Consider the following 18,917-nt stretch of genomic DNA (forward strand, 5'->3'; position numbering starts at 1 on the left):
CATTCAGGACTCTGAGCTCAAGATCTACTTCCCAGGTGACCAGGGCTCAGCTTCGGGGTCTCCTGAGACGGTCCAGGAATATTCTTGTTTAGTTCCTCTTACTTTTCATTTCCTGGTCGGTTTGGAAGAACTCTCCATAGATTACCAACACTATCTTTTTATTTGTTGCCTGGATTTTTTGCACATATTATCTGCCTTTTTAGTATTTGAAATTTTATAAGGTAAGTGAAATATAGCAGCCTCTTTTATCTTTTGGAGTACCCATTTTGATTAAAAAGTTCTCTATTTTTCACTAAACCAAATGACAGATTTTTCAAAGCAGTTGATCCTTTTATACAACTGGAATTTAATTTTTTGTCTTTATGAACTTGTACGTGAGCTCCTTGTGGATGAACTGTGGTGCTGGCCTGGCTGTCCGGCCATGTGTCCATTTCCCCCAAGCTCTTTGTATGTCAAATGGCCATCACTGGGGAGCCTACTTTAGGATTCTTCAGACTTTCACCACTCCGTGCTGTTTCTATGCAGAGTTGGACAGTGGGAAGCCTGGACTGCGGGTCCAGAAAGGCCAGTTCACAGCACTTACTCTGAGATTCTGAGGACTTCCTGACTTCTGGGGCCTCTGTACGGAGGAGGTGACTTCTGGGGCCTCTGTACAGTGGAGGTGACCTGGGGCCTCTGTACCTACCAAGGCAGATGTGAGAGTTCCAAGGAGGGATCGTAACACCTGGGCACAGTGACAGCCTGGAAGTGAAATCTGTCATTGCTACCGAGCTGAGTGGGACGTCGATTATTTTCTCATTCCAGGTAAAAGAGCAGACGATACTGCTCCTGGCTACATGCAGGTGACTATTCTTATACATAACAATTAAGATTATTTTTTCAAATGTTTGACACTAAAGGATTTTCAGATTTCTGATTAGGATTATATTAAGGTTTGATATCAACCTCAAGAGAGTTAGCATTTCAATATTATCTTGATATCTAAGACCATACTGCATCTTTACATTTTTTCAAATATTTAACAAGATTTTATAGTTTATTATAGTTCTTATGGTGTTCTTGTTGTTAGTATGTATCTTATATTCAGCCACATTAACAAATTTACTAAGTATTTTTTAAAAATCTAATGTCTTTTGGATTTTCCAGGGATGGAATTATAGGAAAAGAAGATGTGGGTTTTTTTCCCTTTTCTTTTCTAGCTCTTATTCCACTTATTTGCAGAAACATCTTAGATCCTGAGGTGAGGGTGAGGTTCCCCCCAATAGCTGGCTGCATCTGAAACAGCTTTGGGTTTTGCCACTGGGATAGTTTTCACTGATGGTTGGTTCTTGGTAAATAAAGTACATCATATTTAAGTGGTTATTGATTCTGTCCTCATCCAGGAAACTTTCTGGAAGTTGCTGACAAGCTTCACCCTTGCCCCTTCAGCACTAGCCATTAGATCATATGGATGTTCTGCTGTTTGTTGGTTGTAACAGTGTTTGTTGATTGACTTCCTGATGTTTAAATACGTTGTCATCGATTCATAGCATGGCCCCTGGTCAACAGGAAGAAGGGAGTGGGGGCTGGCGAGATTCTCAGTGATGGTGGCCACAGCCTGCCTCTGGCCCTTTATTCATCTAAAAACCATCTAGAAGTCCTGGGTGCCATTCCCAGTACTGCTTCCTGGTTGCTAAAGTAGAAAATGGGAAAGTGGCGTTGCTGTGGCTCCGGGAGGTGTCCAGGTGTTTCCGCCAAGCTCTCGCCAACCTGACAGCAGGATTCCTTGGGACTCAGCTGCAGCTGCCATCTCTGCATGAGGCTAACCTGACTCCACAGTTTGCATCTTGAGCCTGAGGGCAGTGAGCCGGTGGCTCCAGGAGTGATCCCGAGACAGCAGTGGGGGACCCGCAGGCAGGGACTAGGGACGGGAAGCTGTAGCATTCTCCCAGTTCAACTGCAGTCCTACGATAACAGAGGGGCCCTTTGTGCCATCGAGAGGTGACATCCAGTAGCCCCCCTTGTCCACGGTTTCACTTCCGGCACTTGCAGTTACCCATTCAACCATGGACTGAAAATGCTGAATGGAAAATTTCAAAAATCATTCATGTTTGAGACACTGTACTGTGAGATCTCTCACTTCCTGCTCCACGCTGCCGAGCGGTGAATCGCCCCTGTCCAGCGTGTCCGTGGTGTGTATGCCACCTGCCCAAGGCTCACTTAGCTGCCTCAGTGGTCAGACTGTGTTGGCACTGCAGCGCTCATCCTCAGGGGACCCTTCTTTTACTAATAAGGGCCCCAAAGCAAAGAGCACTGGTGCTGGCCATGTAGATATGGCACAGAGCTGTAAGGGGCTTACTTGAAGGGAAAAGGTGACAGTTCTTGACTTAGCAAGGAAAGAAAAAAATCCAGTGCTGGATTTAGCAGAATCTTTGTTAAGAATGAATTTCTATCCATGAAATTGTGATAAAAGACACTGAAATTCATGCTGGTTTTGCTGCTACACTCAGGCTGCCTAAATTCTGGCCTTGGTGAGCTTAGGTAAGATGGAAACAACACTAAACAGAGGGCTTGGAGAGGTGAGGTTCCAGGCACCCTCTGGGGGTGCTGGAGTCCTCTGTGGACAGGGGCCGCGGTGGCTTGGAAGAGACAAAGCTGAGCTCAGTGATCAGGCTTCGGCTGCCAATTATGTGACTTAGAAATAAATTCTTTTGACCTCTTGTTTTCTGATCTGTCAAATAAGAATGACAGGCGTCGTGGCTCGCGGGATTCCTAAGGTCTTCCACGGAGTAAGCACCATGCGCAGGGTTTAGGACACGCTGCTCCATCGAGAGCACCCAGAACAGCTGGTGCACGCTGCCTCCAAGTGTGGCTTGCCCTCCACAATCTGCCACCACCCCTCATGAACACAGGCTCGGCCCCCAGGTGACCCCAGCACTGCGCCATCTCCCTTCCAGAAGGGGGCCAAGAGCTCCACGTGCCCTGGGTCCCCTCAAACCACTGCCTTAACTCGGGGCCCTTCTCTCCACTGGAGCAGCCCTGGGGGACTTCTGGACTGTCAACCTTCCCTTCTCTCAAATCTCCTTCATTTTCCTAAAACCCACTGAACTGTCCTGCTCAAAGCTGCTGTCCCTTCCGTTTGCTTTGCAGTAAAGTCTAGTAGCCACTAAGGTCCCTGAAGATGAATCCCGCCCTGGTCCTGGGCCTTGGAGCCACCAACCTCCACACGGCACCCCCTACCTCCCTGCCCGAGATATGAACCTCCCAGCCTCACACTCTGCCCCAAGGCCACGGGCCACTCATCCCTCAAGTTCAAGGACGGCTGAGCCACTGCACTGTGAGCTTGTGCAGGGGGTCAGCAGCCCTCTTCCTTCCCATGCAGGTCGGTCTCGGGGCACAGTGCACTCTAACGCAGAAAGATTGCCACAGTGCTTACTCCTCCCACACCCAGGCTGAAAGGTGCCCAGCGGTAGAAACTGTGTTCTGTCTCAATCGTCTCCACCCACCCAGAGCCTGGCTCCGAGGAGGTTTCCCTGGGTGTCCAGTGACGCGCAGCTGGTCAGGGGACTGACAGCTCACCACTGTGGCTGGCAAGGACTGTTGCTGGGGCCAAGAAGAGGACCTGTACTTTCAGATCTCCTACAGATGACGTAGAAAGCAGTCTGCACACCTTCCAAAATTAAAGGACGGCCTGTGAGATGATAATTAGCATAACTACATGTAAGAAATACTCGTGTTTTCTGTTCTTTTAGTAAGAGAATTAGAAAATGAGAGAAAGAGAAAAAGAAAGAAAAAGGGGGAAAGAAAGGGGTCCTCGGGGACTCAGAAACAGCCACAGATTCAGTCGGTCACTGCGGCTTTGCATAGCGCGCCTGCGGCAAGGCTGGGTCTTCACGTGCCAGGGGCCACGTCCCCTTCCTGTTTCATTTCTGTGCCCAGTGCCGTCCAGCCTGAGGCAGGGGGTGCTCCCTGCTGCTGGGGGCTGGCTGTCCTGCCTGATCCCGGCATGTCCCTGCGGGGGAACTCAGGACCTCAGGAGCTGAAATGCAGCAGGCTGCCTGTCCCCACCAGGGGTGACGCCCGGCAGAGCTTCCTGTGCAGCCACCAGGCTCCGCACAGAACGGGGAGGGGCAGACCCGGGGCTTCCTCCTGCCAGCGCCACCTCACAGGGTAGAGAGCAGCAGCAGCAGCACGGAGCACTTCGTGGCCATTAAAGGACGCAGAAGGGGTGGAATTAATGGAATTAAGGAGGTGGAATAAGCACTGCAGTCACTGGGTGGAGAGAAAACAGGGAAAGGGGCAGGCGACCTCAGGCTCCTGCCTGCTCCACCCGGAGCCCTCTGGAGAGGCGGCCCACTCCCAGCTCTCCTGGTAACAGTGGCCCAACCCTGTCGCTCTCTGGAAGGAGTCAGGCTAATTAGCTTTCAGAGACTGAGATAAAAATTCAAATTCTGTGTCTAATGATTATATGAAGTCAAAGGCAGATATAAACCAGAGAAATGAACACTTTTTAAATGTTAATTTTGTGGTTAAAATAAGTGATGAACACAACTAAATTAGTCATTAAGACACAAAACGCAAGGACACTGACATCAGTTCAGTGGAATGCTTTTTCCCAATGGACTTACTTTCTGGCCCCGGGTTTCCACGACCATCTTGCAGCTGACGCACAGTCATCCCTGGAAGAAGCTCATCTCTCTGAAACATGAGGCTCAATTTTACGAACCTGATTAATTGCTGAATGAATGGCACTGGACCAGCAATTATGGAAATGAGCACATTAGGAAATAACACACAGACTTTCTCTGCCCAGTGTGCCCAGGGGGGGCTCCGGGTTCACTTCCAGCCTTTCTGTAGATACTGATGATGCTCGCACTTGTCACCTGAGCTGTGCGCTATATTCTCCTTATTCCATATAAAATCACAAATATTCTTCCTAGCTACTATTTCAATGGCTGCCCCATATTTTATCTGTTTTTTGTTTACTTGTCTTGTTTGCCGAGTCTCAGGCATTTTTACTTTCACACACAATGCTGCAACACTGTGCCTTTTAGATTATTGTGAAAATTTCCCTGGAGTGACTTGGAATGCATAAATATTTCTACTGCCCCTGAAATGAACAGCCACGCTGCCTTCCACACACCCAGCATGATTTAAATGATCCAGTGAACCACAGGATACACCTCTCCACTTCTTGTTGCCACTGGAATTATCAGTGAAGCGAGCACAGGAAGCCTCAGCACCTCAATCCAGATGGAGATTTGTTCTGGAACATTCCTGGTGGACCAACAGCATGGAAGGTGGGGCTCAAGCCCTAGTGTGTGTGGTTTCCTTTTCTAAGGAAAGCAGGGTCTGAATACTGACATAGTCTCCAAACACCATTCCAGACTCAAATACCTAAGTGTCAGGCAAAGGCTGAGCACTTCATCCTCCTGAGGAGTTCTGCTCCATGATGTTTCAGAAGAATTGGAGAGTGTTAAGTTCTATAAGAACTACTGTCCCCATGAAATCAGATTAATTAACTTCAGCAAAGTATCTTCAGCCCAGTTTAAGGGCACTCCTACTGGAGAGAGTGGGAAGAAGGAAAGAAGGAGAAATCAGCAAAGAGGGACGAGAGCCTTCAGGAATCCGGAGGCCATGGGTCAAATGCTAGGGAAGAATAGAGGTACCAGAATAGCCAAAGCAATCCTTAGCAAGAAGAGTAAAGCAGGAGGCATCACAATACCAGAACTTAAACTATACTACAGAGCAATAGTAACAAAAACAGCATGGCATTGGTACCAAAATAGACATGAAGACCAATGGTACCATTTAGAAGACACAGAGACAAACCCACATAAATACAGTTATCTCATAGTAGACAAAGGGGCCAAAAACATTCAGTGAGAAAAGATAGCCTCTTCAACAAATGGTGCTGGGAAAACTGGAAATCCACATGTAGCATAATGAAATTAAACCTGTATTTCTCACCCTGTACAAAACTCAACTCAAGGTGGATCAAGGGCTTAGGCATTAGACCAGAGACCCTGTGGCTAACAGAAGAAAAAGCAAGCCCAAATCTATATTATGTCAGCTTAGGACCTGACTTCCTTAATAAGACTCCTAAAGTGTAAGAAGTAAAATTAAGAATCAATTAATGAGATAGATTCAAATTAAAAGGCTTCTTCTCAGCAAAGGAAACAATCAAGAACATGAAGAGAGAGTCTACAGAATGGGAAAAAAATCTTCACCACACACACCTCAGATGGAGCACTAATCTATATAAAGAACTCAATAAAGTTAACACCAAACAAACAAAGAAACAAAAAACCAACCCAAATAACCCAATCAATGAATGGGCAAAGGAACTGAACAGACACTTCACAGAAGAACAAATACAATCAATCAACAAATATATGAAAAAATTTCTACCATCTCTAGCAATTAGAGAAATACAAATCAAAACTACTCTTTAAGATTTCATCTCACTCTAGTCAGAATGGCAATTATCAAGAATACACTAACAATAAATGTTGGCGAGGATGTGGGGAAAAGGCACACTCATACACTGCTGGTGGGACTGCAAATTGGTGCAACCACTATGGAAAGCAGTATGGAGCAGTATGGAGATTCCTCAGAAAAGCTGGAATGGAACCACCCTTTGACCCAACTACCTCACTCCTAGGTTTATACTCAAAGGGCTTAAAACCAGCAAATTATAGTGATGCAGCCACATCCCTGTTTACAGCAGCTTAATTCACAATAAATTATGGAACCAACCTACGTTCCCTTCATGGAATGGATGAATGGATAAAGAAAATGTGGGGGGCTGGGGCTGTGACTCAGCAGTAGAGTGCTCGCCTAGCACGCATGAGGCGCTGGGTTCGATCCCCTGCACCACATAAAAATAAACAAATAAAATAAATGTTAAAAAAAACTTAAAAAAAGAAAATGTGGTACATATACACAATGGAATATTACTCAGCCTTACAGAATAATGGAATGATGGCATTTGCCAGTAAGTGGATGGAACTGAAGAATATCGTGCTAAGCAAAATAAGTCAATTCCCCAAATACCAAAGGCCGAATGTTTTCTCTGATAGGCAGATGTTAATTCACAATAAGAGGAGGGGTGCTAGGGAAGAATAGAGGTACTTTGGATTAGGCAGAGGGGAGTGAAGGGAGGGGAGGGGTATGGGGTAGGGAGGATAGTAGAATGCATCAGACACCATTACCCTACGTACATATGCAAGTACATGACCTGTGGGATCCTATATCATGTACAACCAGAAGAATGAGAATTATACTCCATTCATGTAAGATGTGTCAAATGCATTCAACTGTCATGGATAACTAATCAAAACCAACAAAAAAATACAAAAAGTCATATATCATAACAAAGACATGCTTATAATTGCTAATTTGTTGACAAGAGAGTCTACAGGACGTGTGAAAATAAGATCACTTTAAGTTGGACATTTCAATTACTTTGTAAGTAAGAATGAAACATGATGTCCGGGAATTCCTGGGACATCAAATGTGGGTTCGAGGGGAAGCTGGGTTGGGTTTGACTGATTTGGTTGTTGAGATCCGCCTCTTGCCATCAGTCCCAGCTTTGACAAGCCCCCTCCCTCTGGAGAGCCGCCTCACCCAGCCCACAGGAAGGGCTGTTACCCTGCTACCGCGGCCTGGACCTGCGGGCTGCCGTGCCAGCAGTGCCCTGGTGTGTGCCTGTGGCCCTGGCCCTCCTCTGGGTCTTGCGTAGAGCCGCAGCACCCACGCTGCCGGAGTCCTGAGCCCGCCCAGTGCAGCCGTTTGAACCCTCCCGTGGCCTGGGTGGCCTTCCAGCACGCGCACACACCTCACATCAGTCTTACAGCACCCCTAGAGGCAGGACGGGGGTGTCCTGACCTTACACAACTGCCCAAAGTTCTGCTGTCCCTGAGCAGAGGACAGTTCTAGCCGGGAGGTGGAGCAGAGCTGAAGGTCACCACCTGTGCTGATGGTGCCTCCAATCCTTTCTCACGTGGATGCTCCTAGAAATCTGATAACATCCACCCAGAGCCCAGAGGAACTTTGTCCCCAGCACTGTCTCTTCTCTGGGCTCATCCAGTTTCCCTAAAAATCATCTATTCCCCGCTGCAGTCCTGGCTTCTCTCTCCCTGTGAGAAGGCGTTTAAGCCTCAGCCACCTGGCCTCCCTGGCTGTGATATCGTGTGTGGCCCCCACCCGTGCATGTTAGTAAACCCACCAGATTTCCCACTTACTGGTCTGCCAGTTCATCTCAGCAGACTCAAGTATCGGCTTCAGAGGGAAAGTCTGAACTTGCCCCAGGATGCTGGGAAATCGTAAGGATGGGACAGGGTCCACTTCCAGAAAACAATATAAAAAGCAAAAGCATTCCAGGAAAGCGTGAGTGGTGCATTGTAATTGCAGAGTGCGACAGGTGCCTGCATAGGCCTCGCCGTTCAGACTGTGCGACTATTTAATGCTTCCACCCTTGAGACGCAGGAGAGGACAGCCGGGTCAAGAGGTTCAGTTGGAAGCATGGGTCAGGGAAGGCAGGGGTCACCCATATCAGCACAGCGCTCGGCATCAGCCCCTGCTGCACCGTCCTGGGGTGTCCACCGCTCTCTGCTGGGCTTCCCTGCATCCCTTCCACCCAGCTGCCTGGCCAAGGAGTTAGAAGGGGCTGGGGACACAAGAACTTGGGGACATGAAGTCATCGACCGTGGGAACCATCTGTTTGTATCAGCTGAGGAGGAGAATGAGATCAGCAGGACCACAGGGAAGATTTCAGAAGCCTGCAGACCCCAGAACGTCCAATGCCTTTGCCACTTTGCCACTTGCTACAGGCTGTTTTATAAACCACAGTGAACATCACGGTTGGCCTCGGGGGCTCAGGTCACCATAACACCTGGATGATTCTTCCTGTGGTGTCTTCCAGTCCCAGATGGGGGACCCCCCAGGTCTCTAGGTGTCTGATTCATAGCAGAGCCAATTTATGATCATTCTGACTCAGAATCCCGGTCTGTATCAGTTTACTGCTTTTCACGTAGATTTAACCTTGGTCTCTTCCTGTGAATTCCTCATTGTCTCAGACAAGAAAATGGTCAACCCCCAAAAGCAGATTTACTTCTTCCGATACTCAGTATAAGCATATCGTAAACAGCCAAAAAAAGTTGATTTTCTTTAAATTGATCTACTTTAGTACATAACTTCAGTTAATGGTCCTAATGTTTTTATACATGAACCCAAAATCTTAATGACATTTGAAATTCTGGGGGAAAAAAGCTCTCCCAGACCCTAAGGCAGGGGTACCCTGGTTGACTTGGCACTTGTTTTATGATAAAAATCTCACTTAACATCATCAGGTACAGTTACAGGGCTTCAGTTAATGCTCCCTGTGCACGAGGACACGTCTCTCTCTTTAAATGAAGGTTCTCTGGAAATACTCTGTAGGCATTATTGCATTGTTCTGTAAACGTGCAAAAGCCTCAGGGCTTTATCTCCCAATTATATTTGATATGCAGTGCTTGCTTCTAACACCTGCAGAGAGAGTCCCGGACGCTGGAGGAAACAGCTTTTATCTTATTAAATTAATGTCGTTTCAATTTCACATTATCTTTAGTTGCTCAGCCTGTAGTAGTACAAGTTTATTGCTTCTCCTTGGCTATACTAAAACGGGAAACCCAAAGTCATTTTCTGCTTTATTGACTTGCAGCAGGAAAAAACTCTGGAATTATCCTGGTCATTAGAGAGAGTACTTACAATTTTTTTGCCTTCTATTAACACTGTAGAGTCATTTGTTTCGACGTTCCGCAGTATCACGGTGCCTTCCCGTTCTCTGTAGATGAATTCTTTATCTACAGGGAAGGAAATAAGAGAGAGTCATGAACCATCAACCAACTCGCCTCGGCTTCTGATGGACACTTACATGAAATGAACGATATGGTTCTGGATGATATGCAGCTTTTTATCCACAGGCCATTCAAGTGCAGAGAGTGGGTCCCTCTCTGCTAGCATAGTCTCTACGATCCTTCTCTCTGAGCCCTTCCTGCCCTCCAGGAGAAAGGCACCAGCACTACGTGCACACAGTCTGTGGAAGGTGCTAGAATGTTCTTGGGCAAGAACTGCACAGTGGACATTGAGTAGATGAAGAATTCATGTTCCACAGGGTGGAAGCAGAAGGGGAGGGACTCATCTACTGGAGCTGAGACCTGCCCGTGCACCCGTGCTCTGCAGGACTGGATCTCCCCTGGCCACAGCCTCTTCCTGCAATTCTGGGAGGTTCTGAACGTTCTGCTACCACGAACACCTGGAACCTACACATCATCCGGTCAGTGGATCCAGTATTTTTCATATAATTAACCAAGATTTCAGTTATTCCCTTAGAAAATTAATAAACACATAGTAAATAGTGTGCGTGTGGATGTGTGTGCAAACACCTGTAGTGCATGGGAAGGTAGAGTTCTGAAAGTGGACGGGTGGAGAGGCAGGGCAAGCCTGGGTAGAAGGAAAGACATCTTCCTGAGCAGAGCGGGAGCTGTGGGCCAGGCTGAAGGCAGAGGCCTTTCACACTGAGAGCTGCCAAGGAGAAAGGCCGAGCAGACTGGGTTAACCCAAGAGAACAGCAATTAGGAGTCCAGAACACTTAGAAGGAAAAGTAAAACCCGCTCACAAAGGAGTATGTGCACCATCCTGGTTCTAGACGCTCCACCTGAGCTTTATGTAAGTCACGTTTGGCTCAGCAGAGGCTCGGGTGGAATTGTGCCCACTGATTCTTCTGGTTAGTACTTTCAGGTACAAATCTAATGAGTCCTGCTCTCTTTCTCCTTGAGAAAATGCACTGAGATGCTCTTGTCTACAGAGGACGGTTCACTCATTTCAGTGAAGCTACCCTTATACAACAACTTGTTGATTTCTGATTTGGAAGGCCCGTAAGAGTCAGTTGGTTAGTTTCACAGGAAAGTTGCAAAAAAATAAAAAAGGAAAGAAAGAAAGATTTTTAAGAAGGCTGCTCCTCCATCTGCATAGCACTTTATCCAGCGCTATCATGCTGCATTTCTAAATCTCAAGCCTGCCTTCAGATGAAGAGGTCCTCCCACCAAGTCCTCGAGAAGTCCCAAGCTCTCTGCTGTCACCACCCCTCCTGGCACTAACCACACTGCATTAGCCGTGACTTTTAAGATTGCGTGATCGTGGATGTGCATGAAACAACTGTTACAAAGAGGAACCAGAGGTACCACTAAGGAGCAGAACAAGATTCTGTGGCCTCTTCTCCCTCTGCGCTTCTGAAGCACATGGTTCCCTGACCCTCTTCACACACTCACCTGTCCCTACATGGCAAGCTGCTCAGTTCTGCTTGCCTTTGGGTTTTAATTTCTTTTAGTGCTGGGGATGGAACCCCAGGGCTGCACGCATGCTGGGCAAGTGCTCTGCCTCGGAGCCACAGCCAGCCCGTTTCACTTGCATTTGAGCTTAGTAATGCGGTATTTGCTGTAAGCAGTCCTCATTAATCTCCATTAGTTTCTGTCGGGTGCGCTCTAGGTTTTTGCAGTGCACGGTGTTGGAGTTCCTGTATTACAATGGACGTCCATCACTGCTAGTTCTATTATCATGACTAATGCTTCTGCCATGAACATTTTTCTTCACATATTTTGTACAAACGTGTGTCTTTTCCAGGGCTATCTAGACGTGTGCCTGGAGGGGCAGTGGCAGGTCGTAGGGAGTGTGAACGCCTGGCTTTACAAGTCACTTTCCAGAGTGGCCATGGCAGTTGAACTAGCATGGACAGTGTGAAGCGCTCCCGTTCACGTCCTCTCCAAATTAAGAAAGCTCTAAGGCTTTCTTACTTTGTGTCAATACAGTAGGTGCAAAATGGTCTTACTGTGAATGACTTTGAGTCTTTTCAGATATTTCTTTGCTATTTTTATTTCTTAGTTTGGAAATTCCTGGTTTATTTGTCTATTTTTTTTCTGTTGAACTGTTTTTATCTTATTGATTTTTATGGATTTTTTTATACATTATACATGACGCTTTTATTACTTTTATGTGTTAAAAATGTCTTTTCTTAGCTGGAGTTTTCATTTTCTTTATGAAATATTTGGATCAGTAGAAAATTTTAATATATACCAAAATTTTATGATCTTTTATTGTTAGTGTTTGATCTACCCTATTTAAGAAACCAAATCCTTTCTTGTTTCAAGATCATAAAGATATTCCTCTGAATTTTTTCTGAAACAATTTTGATTATTACTCTCAAAAACCAGGACTTGTCTCATTGGGAAATGACTTGCATATGTGGTGAGAGCCCGGGATCTAATGCCACCTGTTTATGCATGTAACTATTTGTCCCAAGACACTTTGAGAAGGTCAATATTCTCTCAGTAAAAAGCAATGTGACCACAAACCTCAGGCCATTGGTGCAGAACTGATAAGGAGAGGGTCAGAGGGGACCTCTGATTCACTCCCGTGCTGGGTAAGTAAGTCACCCAGTAAGTCACCCCTGAGCTTGACACCAGCTGTGAGTGCTTCCCAGGTGAACTTAATAAGTTGAGCATGTTCCTGTTCATTGCTACATTATTGGGTTTTTATCATGGAAGGTTGCTGACTATTTTTAAATGATTTTTCCACAGCAACTGAAGACATCACATGGACTTCCATTAGTATGGTGAGCTGAAGACCCTGGGTTTTCAGGTGGTAGGCTGGCCTTGTGTCCCAGGATAAGGATGGACCATGCAGCGTAGTGCAGTGTTGGTCCCGACCTGCTGTATTCTGCATCTACCATCATGAGGTGAGTTGGTCTTAGTTCTTAGTTCTTTTTTCCTTAGGATTTTCTTTTTCTTTTCTTTCTTTTAAGTCTGTTTTGGACTTGGAATATCACTGGCTTCATAAACTGAGTTGGGAAGTGCTCTATCCTACTCTATTTTTGGAAAGAATGTATTTTGGATTTGCATATTTCCACCTTAAATATTTGATAGAATTTATTAGTGATGCCAACTGAGCCTGCAGTTTTCTTTGTGGAGAGGTTTTTAATTAACACTAAAGTGCTTCAGTTGGCACAGAGCTATTTGAGTCTCACATTTATTCTTAAGTCTATTTTGATCACATGAGGCCATCCAGGAACTTGTCTGCCTCTACAGGTCGTAACGTTTTAGCAGCTAAAGGAGAGACGTTTTCTTTCCTACCCACAGCTAAGCTGGCCCTGGAGCACTCGTGACAAAGGCCAGATTACAGGGAAAGCACACGTACTTGTTTAACGTAAGTTTCATTGACACAGTGTGACATTGACACCCTTCCTTCAGAAATGAAGACCCAAAGAAACAGGGAAACTATGTGCTGTGGTTTAGATATAAGGTGTCCCCCAAGCCCCTGTGTCAGCCTAGGCTTGTTTGTGAAGCCAGATTTACAGATAGGTAGTTAGTGTAGCTAGGTAAATCGGGTCTAATATCGAGTAAGATAAATAAAATGGAGACCATTATCGAGAATGGAGTCCAGGAAAGCAGAGCAGCACTTGAGGAAATTGAAATGTTAATGTCCCCAAGGCCCAGAACCCATCCTAAGGAACTGTTCATGAAGCAGCTCCCAGCAAACAGGGAAGTGCTAATCAAAAGCCACCCCAGGCCCTTCCTGCCCAGATGACTCCTCCAGCCCACCTCTCCCACCTTTTGGGCCTTCCCACCTGCATTCTATCACTGCAAGAGAAAGGGAAACAAAAGACAGGACTGTGGGAAGACTAATAGAAGACCTTAGCTATAACAGAGGGAAGACCTCCCCCTTCCACGGATTCCCCCTTTGGGTCCCCTTCTTCCTCTGGGGAGAAGGCTTTCTGCTGTCCTTTAATAAAGCTTCTACTTTCCACTCTACACTTGCCTCAGCGTGCTCCTCTGGTGTCATACTCAGCATTCGGGGAAGCAAGGACTGTCACTGGTCAACAGCGGGAACCTTTGGAGGGGAGCTGTTTCGACCGTGAGAGCCGCAACCCAATCAGTGCGCCCAAGTCTGGTGGACTGTGTGGTAACCACAGGCGGCTGGGCGTGGAGGGAAGAGTGGGGGCTTCCTCCCTGTGGCCCTGTCCCCTGTCCCTCTGCTCCCCAACCACCATGTCCTGAGCAGCTTCCCTCTGCCCCGCCCTTCCCATGATGTACTGCCTCCTTTTGGGCCCAGAGCAATGGACTTGGCTGACCAAGGACTGAACCTCTGACCCAGGAATCAAAATAAACTTCCCTTCCCTGGGTTGTTCTTGTCAGGAGTTCTGGTCACAGCAGGAAAGGCTGGCTCACACACTGTGCGTCTTTACACCCAGGTTTCATGCACAGTGCACCGGGGTGCGCGTGTGACTGGACAAAGGGGGTGGGACCCACAGGTCACACCCAGGGAGCACAGCGAGGCCTTGTTCAGAGTCCTCTCTGTCGCTGTGACTCTGGACAGAAGTGTTCCCTTTCCTTTCCTCTGGGTGGGGAAGCCACCTGCAGATGGGCCTCACCGCCTGGTTCACAGGAAGTCAGAGTCCTTCCGGGGCCTGCTTCAGAGGAGAAGAGCAGAGGGTCTGGAGGCCCTGCTTCCGCTCTGTGCCACGTTCTGGGGCGTCTTCACACTCCACGTTGTATGCTCTGTTCTTACTGCTGTTTTGTCATCTTTATGGTGGGTAACAGGTTGGGCTTTAGGTGAGCAGGGTCCGCAGTGGTGTCCCTACTTTCTTTCCTGAAGTGTTAGTTTGTGTCTTCTTCTTTTTCAATCAAACTAGACAAATGTTTAGCAGTTTTGTTGACCATTTCAAAGAACAAGGTTTGGGTATCACTTGTATTTTTTCTGTATTCTACTTCAGGGAATTATGTTCTTCTCCATTCATCCCTTCTCTTTGCTTTGGCTTTAAACTCTCTTCTTTTTCTACCTTGTTAAGGTGGAGGCCTAGGTCTTTTGTGTATTTTCCGTCCTTTTAAGTAAAACTATTGAAGCTAACAATCTCCCTTATGGATGACATTATCTCCATCGCACAAATTCTGATCTGCTGCATTCTGTGGTTACTCAGTCTACACTACCTAAAGTGATCTTCAGATTTTAGGTCATCTCTATATCAAAATTCCATGGCATTTTTCACAGAAATAGAAAAAAAAAACAAAACAAAACTTTAAATTTGTGTGAAACCAAAGGACCCAAAATAGCCAAAATAATCTTGGGCAAAAAGCAATCACACTTCCTCATTTCCTAACATGTTGATTGATTATAATCAAAACACCATGATGTCAGTATAAAATGGACATGTGAACCAGGGCCCAGGAAAGAAGTCCCAGAAACACACCCACACACTTAAGGTCAACTACTTTCCCACAAAGGGGCCAAGAACACACAGTAGGGATAGGACAGTCTCTTAACAAGTGATATTGGATATCAGATGCAGAAGAAAGAAACCGGATCCTTATAAAATCATATAAAACCCAACTCACAATGGGTTAAAGTCTCAATTTAAACCCTGAAACTGTAAACTGCTAGGGAAACACACAGGGGAGGTCCCTGACATGGGGAGAGGCAGTGAGTGTCTTGGGTAACACCTGAAGACGCAGGCAACCAGAACAAGAGTAGCAACGGGGTGGGTGGAGCTGAGCCGTCTCCCCGTACCTGCTGGGGACCATCCTGTATACCTCTGACCTTCTCGTGAAATATGGACATCTGTCCAGCGGTCAAGTCCCCCGGCCCGCTGTTGTAGCTGCTATGTAGACTGTGCCAGCACCCTCTGCATGTTCTGTAGGACAGTTATCATCATCATTTTTGTTTGTAACAGATCATGGTTTATAAAGGGATTGAGGTGAAAGTCAAAAAGGAAAAACAGAAGCTTTGCTTTTGCTTTGGGAATCAGCCTCTTGAGAAGGTTCTCTTAGAAGTTCTGTGGTCTGGACCCTCCAGCAACGCCCTTGTTTATCTCTGACTCATCTGGAAGTGGCTTCATTTAACCTTCGTTCCTGAAGGATTCTCTGAATACAGATTTCCGGACTGACAGGGTTTTCTTTTGTTTCCCTTTTAGCATTTTTGAAATTTTGTTCCACTCTCTTCTGGCCACCACAGTTTCTAAGGAGAAGTTGGCATCAATGGAACTGTTATTTCCAGGGATTTTATCCCATTTTTGTTTTGCTGCTTTTGAGGTTTACTGGTTGCTCTGGGTTTTCAACAATGGAATAGGGAGTCCTTCAGACTGGGCTTTCTGTGGGCTCTATTTGCTGTTCACTGAGCATCTTGTATCTGAAAATGTCTGTGTTTTAGCACATTTCCAGCCATTGATTTGACAAGTGTCTTCTGTCTGTCCCTTGACCCGTGTCCTCTCCTCTGGTGTTCCGATTACTCAAGTGTTGAGTCTGATGTCATCTCCCAGGTCTCCGATGCTCTGTTTAGTTAACTATTCTCTCTCTGTTTACCTTGGATGGCATCTACTGAGCTGTCATCCAGCTCACTCAATGTCCTTTGTCACAGCCTTCCAACATCAAATCCGTCAAGTATTTTAATTTTTATTTCTATATTTGGAAATTCCCATTTGGTTTCTTTATTGAATCTATTTTTCTGCTGAGATTTCCCATTTCTCTGCCAAGTTCCATTCCCAAGTTTCCATTCCCCATGTTTATGTTAACTCACTGAGGACGGTCTAACAGCTGTTTAAAACCCCTGTCAGCTCAACAATCGGATTCATTTAGGTCAGATGTGATTAGTTTTCTTTTACATTTAGAGAGTGTTTCATTTTCTTGGTTCCTTGTATGTCAGGTGACCTTGGGTGATCTCCTGGGGGTGGGGACATCTGGGTTTCGTCATTACCCCTCCTGGCCTCTGCTGCCCTTGCTAGAGAAGGTGGTTTTCTTTGCGAGGGTAGTAGCTTCACTTGATTCAGATACTTCATCTTCGTTGAAATGCCCGGATTCTCTTCCATGCAGGTCAGGGGGAGGCGCAGGAGGCAGGGATGGGGCCCCTCTCTGCCCTTTCCCAAACTTGCCCCGCCCCCTGGGGGCCTCTTGAGTCCCACCCCTTCATTACAGTGCTCCTGCCCTGTTCTGCTCGCCAGCGTGTCACCCCGGACAGCCCGCCAGCCTCCAGTGGCCACTATCCTTTATCTCCTTTCTGTGCAGACAGACTGTACCCTTTCAAAACACGTTTTCTTCTCCCTTTGGCAGAGACTACTTGGCCAGTTTCCTTGGCCTGTCAGTCACCTCCTTCGTATTCTAGCCCGGGTGCCTCTTTGCATTCCGACTCTCTGCCATCCTTATTTTGCATCCTGAACACGGCCAGGCATTTCCTGCCCCTGTCCCTGGGCTGCCGGTGCTGCCTGCAAAGCCCTTTTCTCCTGCAGAGGAGAGCTTCCGGGCTCCGGGAAAGGTCACCTCCTTGGTAAGGTGACTCCTCTGCCTCCCCTCTGCACAGCACTCATTCTGCTCATGCTCACTCCCGCAGGCTAGCGCTCTGCCTGTTCTGCCTCTCTGCACCAGAGAGTGGCTCTGAGGGGAGGAGCGCCCTGCTGCTGTCCTTGGGGACACCTAGTGTAGTGACAGTCTGAGACCAGGCGATGAATACGTGTAGGCTGAGCTGAGAAAGTGAATGCAATGGAATTCTGATTTACTAGATCTCTACCCTGCGTGAGCCCACAGGCAGAACCGGTCACAGGAGCAACACCCGGGCAGGGAGGGGTCCCGGTGGAGTGAGTGGGCTGGGAGGACGGTGGTCATTCAAATTATACCTTAGTGAATGTCATGGGAAGCTGCCACACTGTCTCTTCCCCATAACTGCAGAGCAGTGAGACGTTCCACAGGGCGGGCACCACTGCAATGCCATGGGACGGGGACAGGGCAGGGAAGGATGCAGGGTGGAGTCAGGACGCAGAGCCCGAGGTCCTAGGGACACTTTCCCGGGAGAAGCTGAGGCGCCACCCGCCACACATGCAGTGGTCTGCATTTTAATCGTGCGCTGGCCTCGCTGCTCTGTGCACGGGGGGAGCTTGTCGTAGCTGAAAGCACTACACAGCAGAAGTCAGTGGCCCTGGTGCCCAGCACAGGGGGGGCCATTACTTTCCATTCTAATCTGTTCCCTCAAAATGATATAAAAACCTGTAACAATCAGAACAAATAATTTTTCTGACTCTTCCCCAAATAAGATCACAGTGACTGACTCTGAGCATCACTGGTCAGCTGGCTGTCCACTGCCCTTTGCTTGGCAGACTGCCTTCTTCCAAACACCTTCTGGAGGCCACCCCTACCATGGAAATGTGAAGTGCCACGGCTGCTCTTGGCACCACGGGTTTCTTAACAAGAGGGCCACGTAAGTTCTCATTCCCAGGTGTGACGCGTCCGTGCTGCGGAGGTGAACACCACAAAGAACCGTGCAGAGGAATAGATCTTAATTTTTAATGATGTACACAGTGAATGGAGCAAATGTGATACTTTTATGAATATCTTATTATAATTGCTAAAAGAAACCATGTTTGATTGCCTGTTGTATTTTCTTTTCCAGCTATAATTTAGTTGCATTTACCTATGTTCTGATAATAAGTCGTGTATGGCATACAGATATCCTAAGAGAATCAAGATCGATATAATGGTCATAAAACATGGGTCCGTAATCCCTAGCACCCACACTGCAGTCTTGCAATATCATTCGCACCCATGAAGCAGGATTCTTTCTATAAATGGCTGATTCCAGATCTGTGATAGGAAATCCATGCAACCAAGGAAGCTACCAGAGTCTACTAAAGCCCCAGCGACAGGATCCAGGAGCCAGCCTGGAGGAGGCTCCCACCGCCCAGGACAGGTCCAGAAGCATCGATGAGAACAGTCATCACAACAGGCGGAAATTGTCAGCCCTGAACCATGAGCTTAAGGTGATACTCACAAAATCAACAGGCCATTCAGCAGATCACCATGGAGATGCTTGTAGGTCCACGTGTAACTTAAAAACTAGTGGGAAAAAGGGAAGTCAGGAAGCTT

The 18,917-nt window shown here is 47.0% G+C and overlaps 1 protein-coding gene across 6 annotated transcripts in view; it reads right to left on the reverse strand.

The window, feature by feature from the left end:
• Positions 1-18,917, reverse strand: part of Dpp6 (dipeptidyl peptidase like 6) — an 847,324-nt gene that overhangs the window by 229,367 nt on the left and 599,040 nt on the right. For all 6 annotated transcript variants that reach the window (XM_048786655.1, XM_048786657.1, XM_048786656.1 and 3 more), the window contains exon 4: positions 9,730-9,824. In XM_048786655.1, coding sequence (XP_048642612.1) covers positions 9,730-9,824 — 95 coding nt within the window. The remainder of the gene's footprint in view (positions 1-9,729; positions 9,825-18,917) is intronic.

This window comes from Marmota marmota, unplaced genomic scaffold, assembly GCF_001458135.2.
Source record: "Marmota marmota marmota unplaced genomic scaffold, marMar, whole genome shotgun sequence".
Taxonomy (NCBI): Eukaryota; Metazoa; Chordata; class Mammalia; order Rodentia; family Sciuridae; genus Marmota; species Marmota marmota.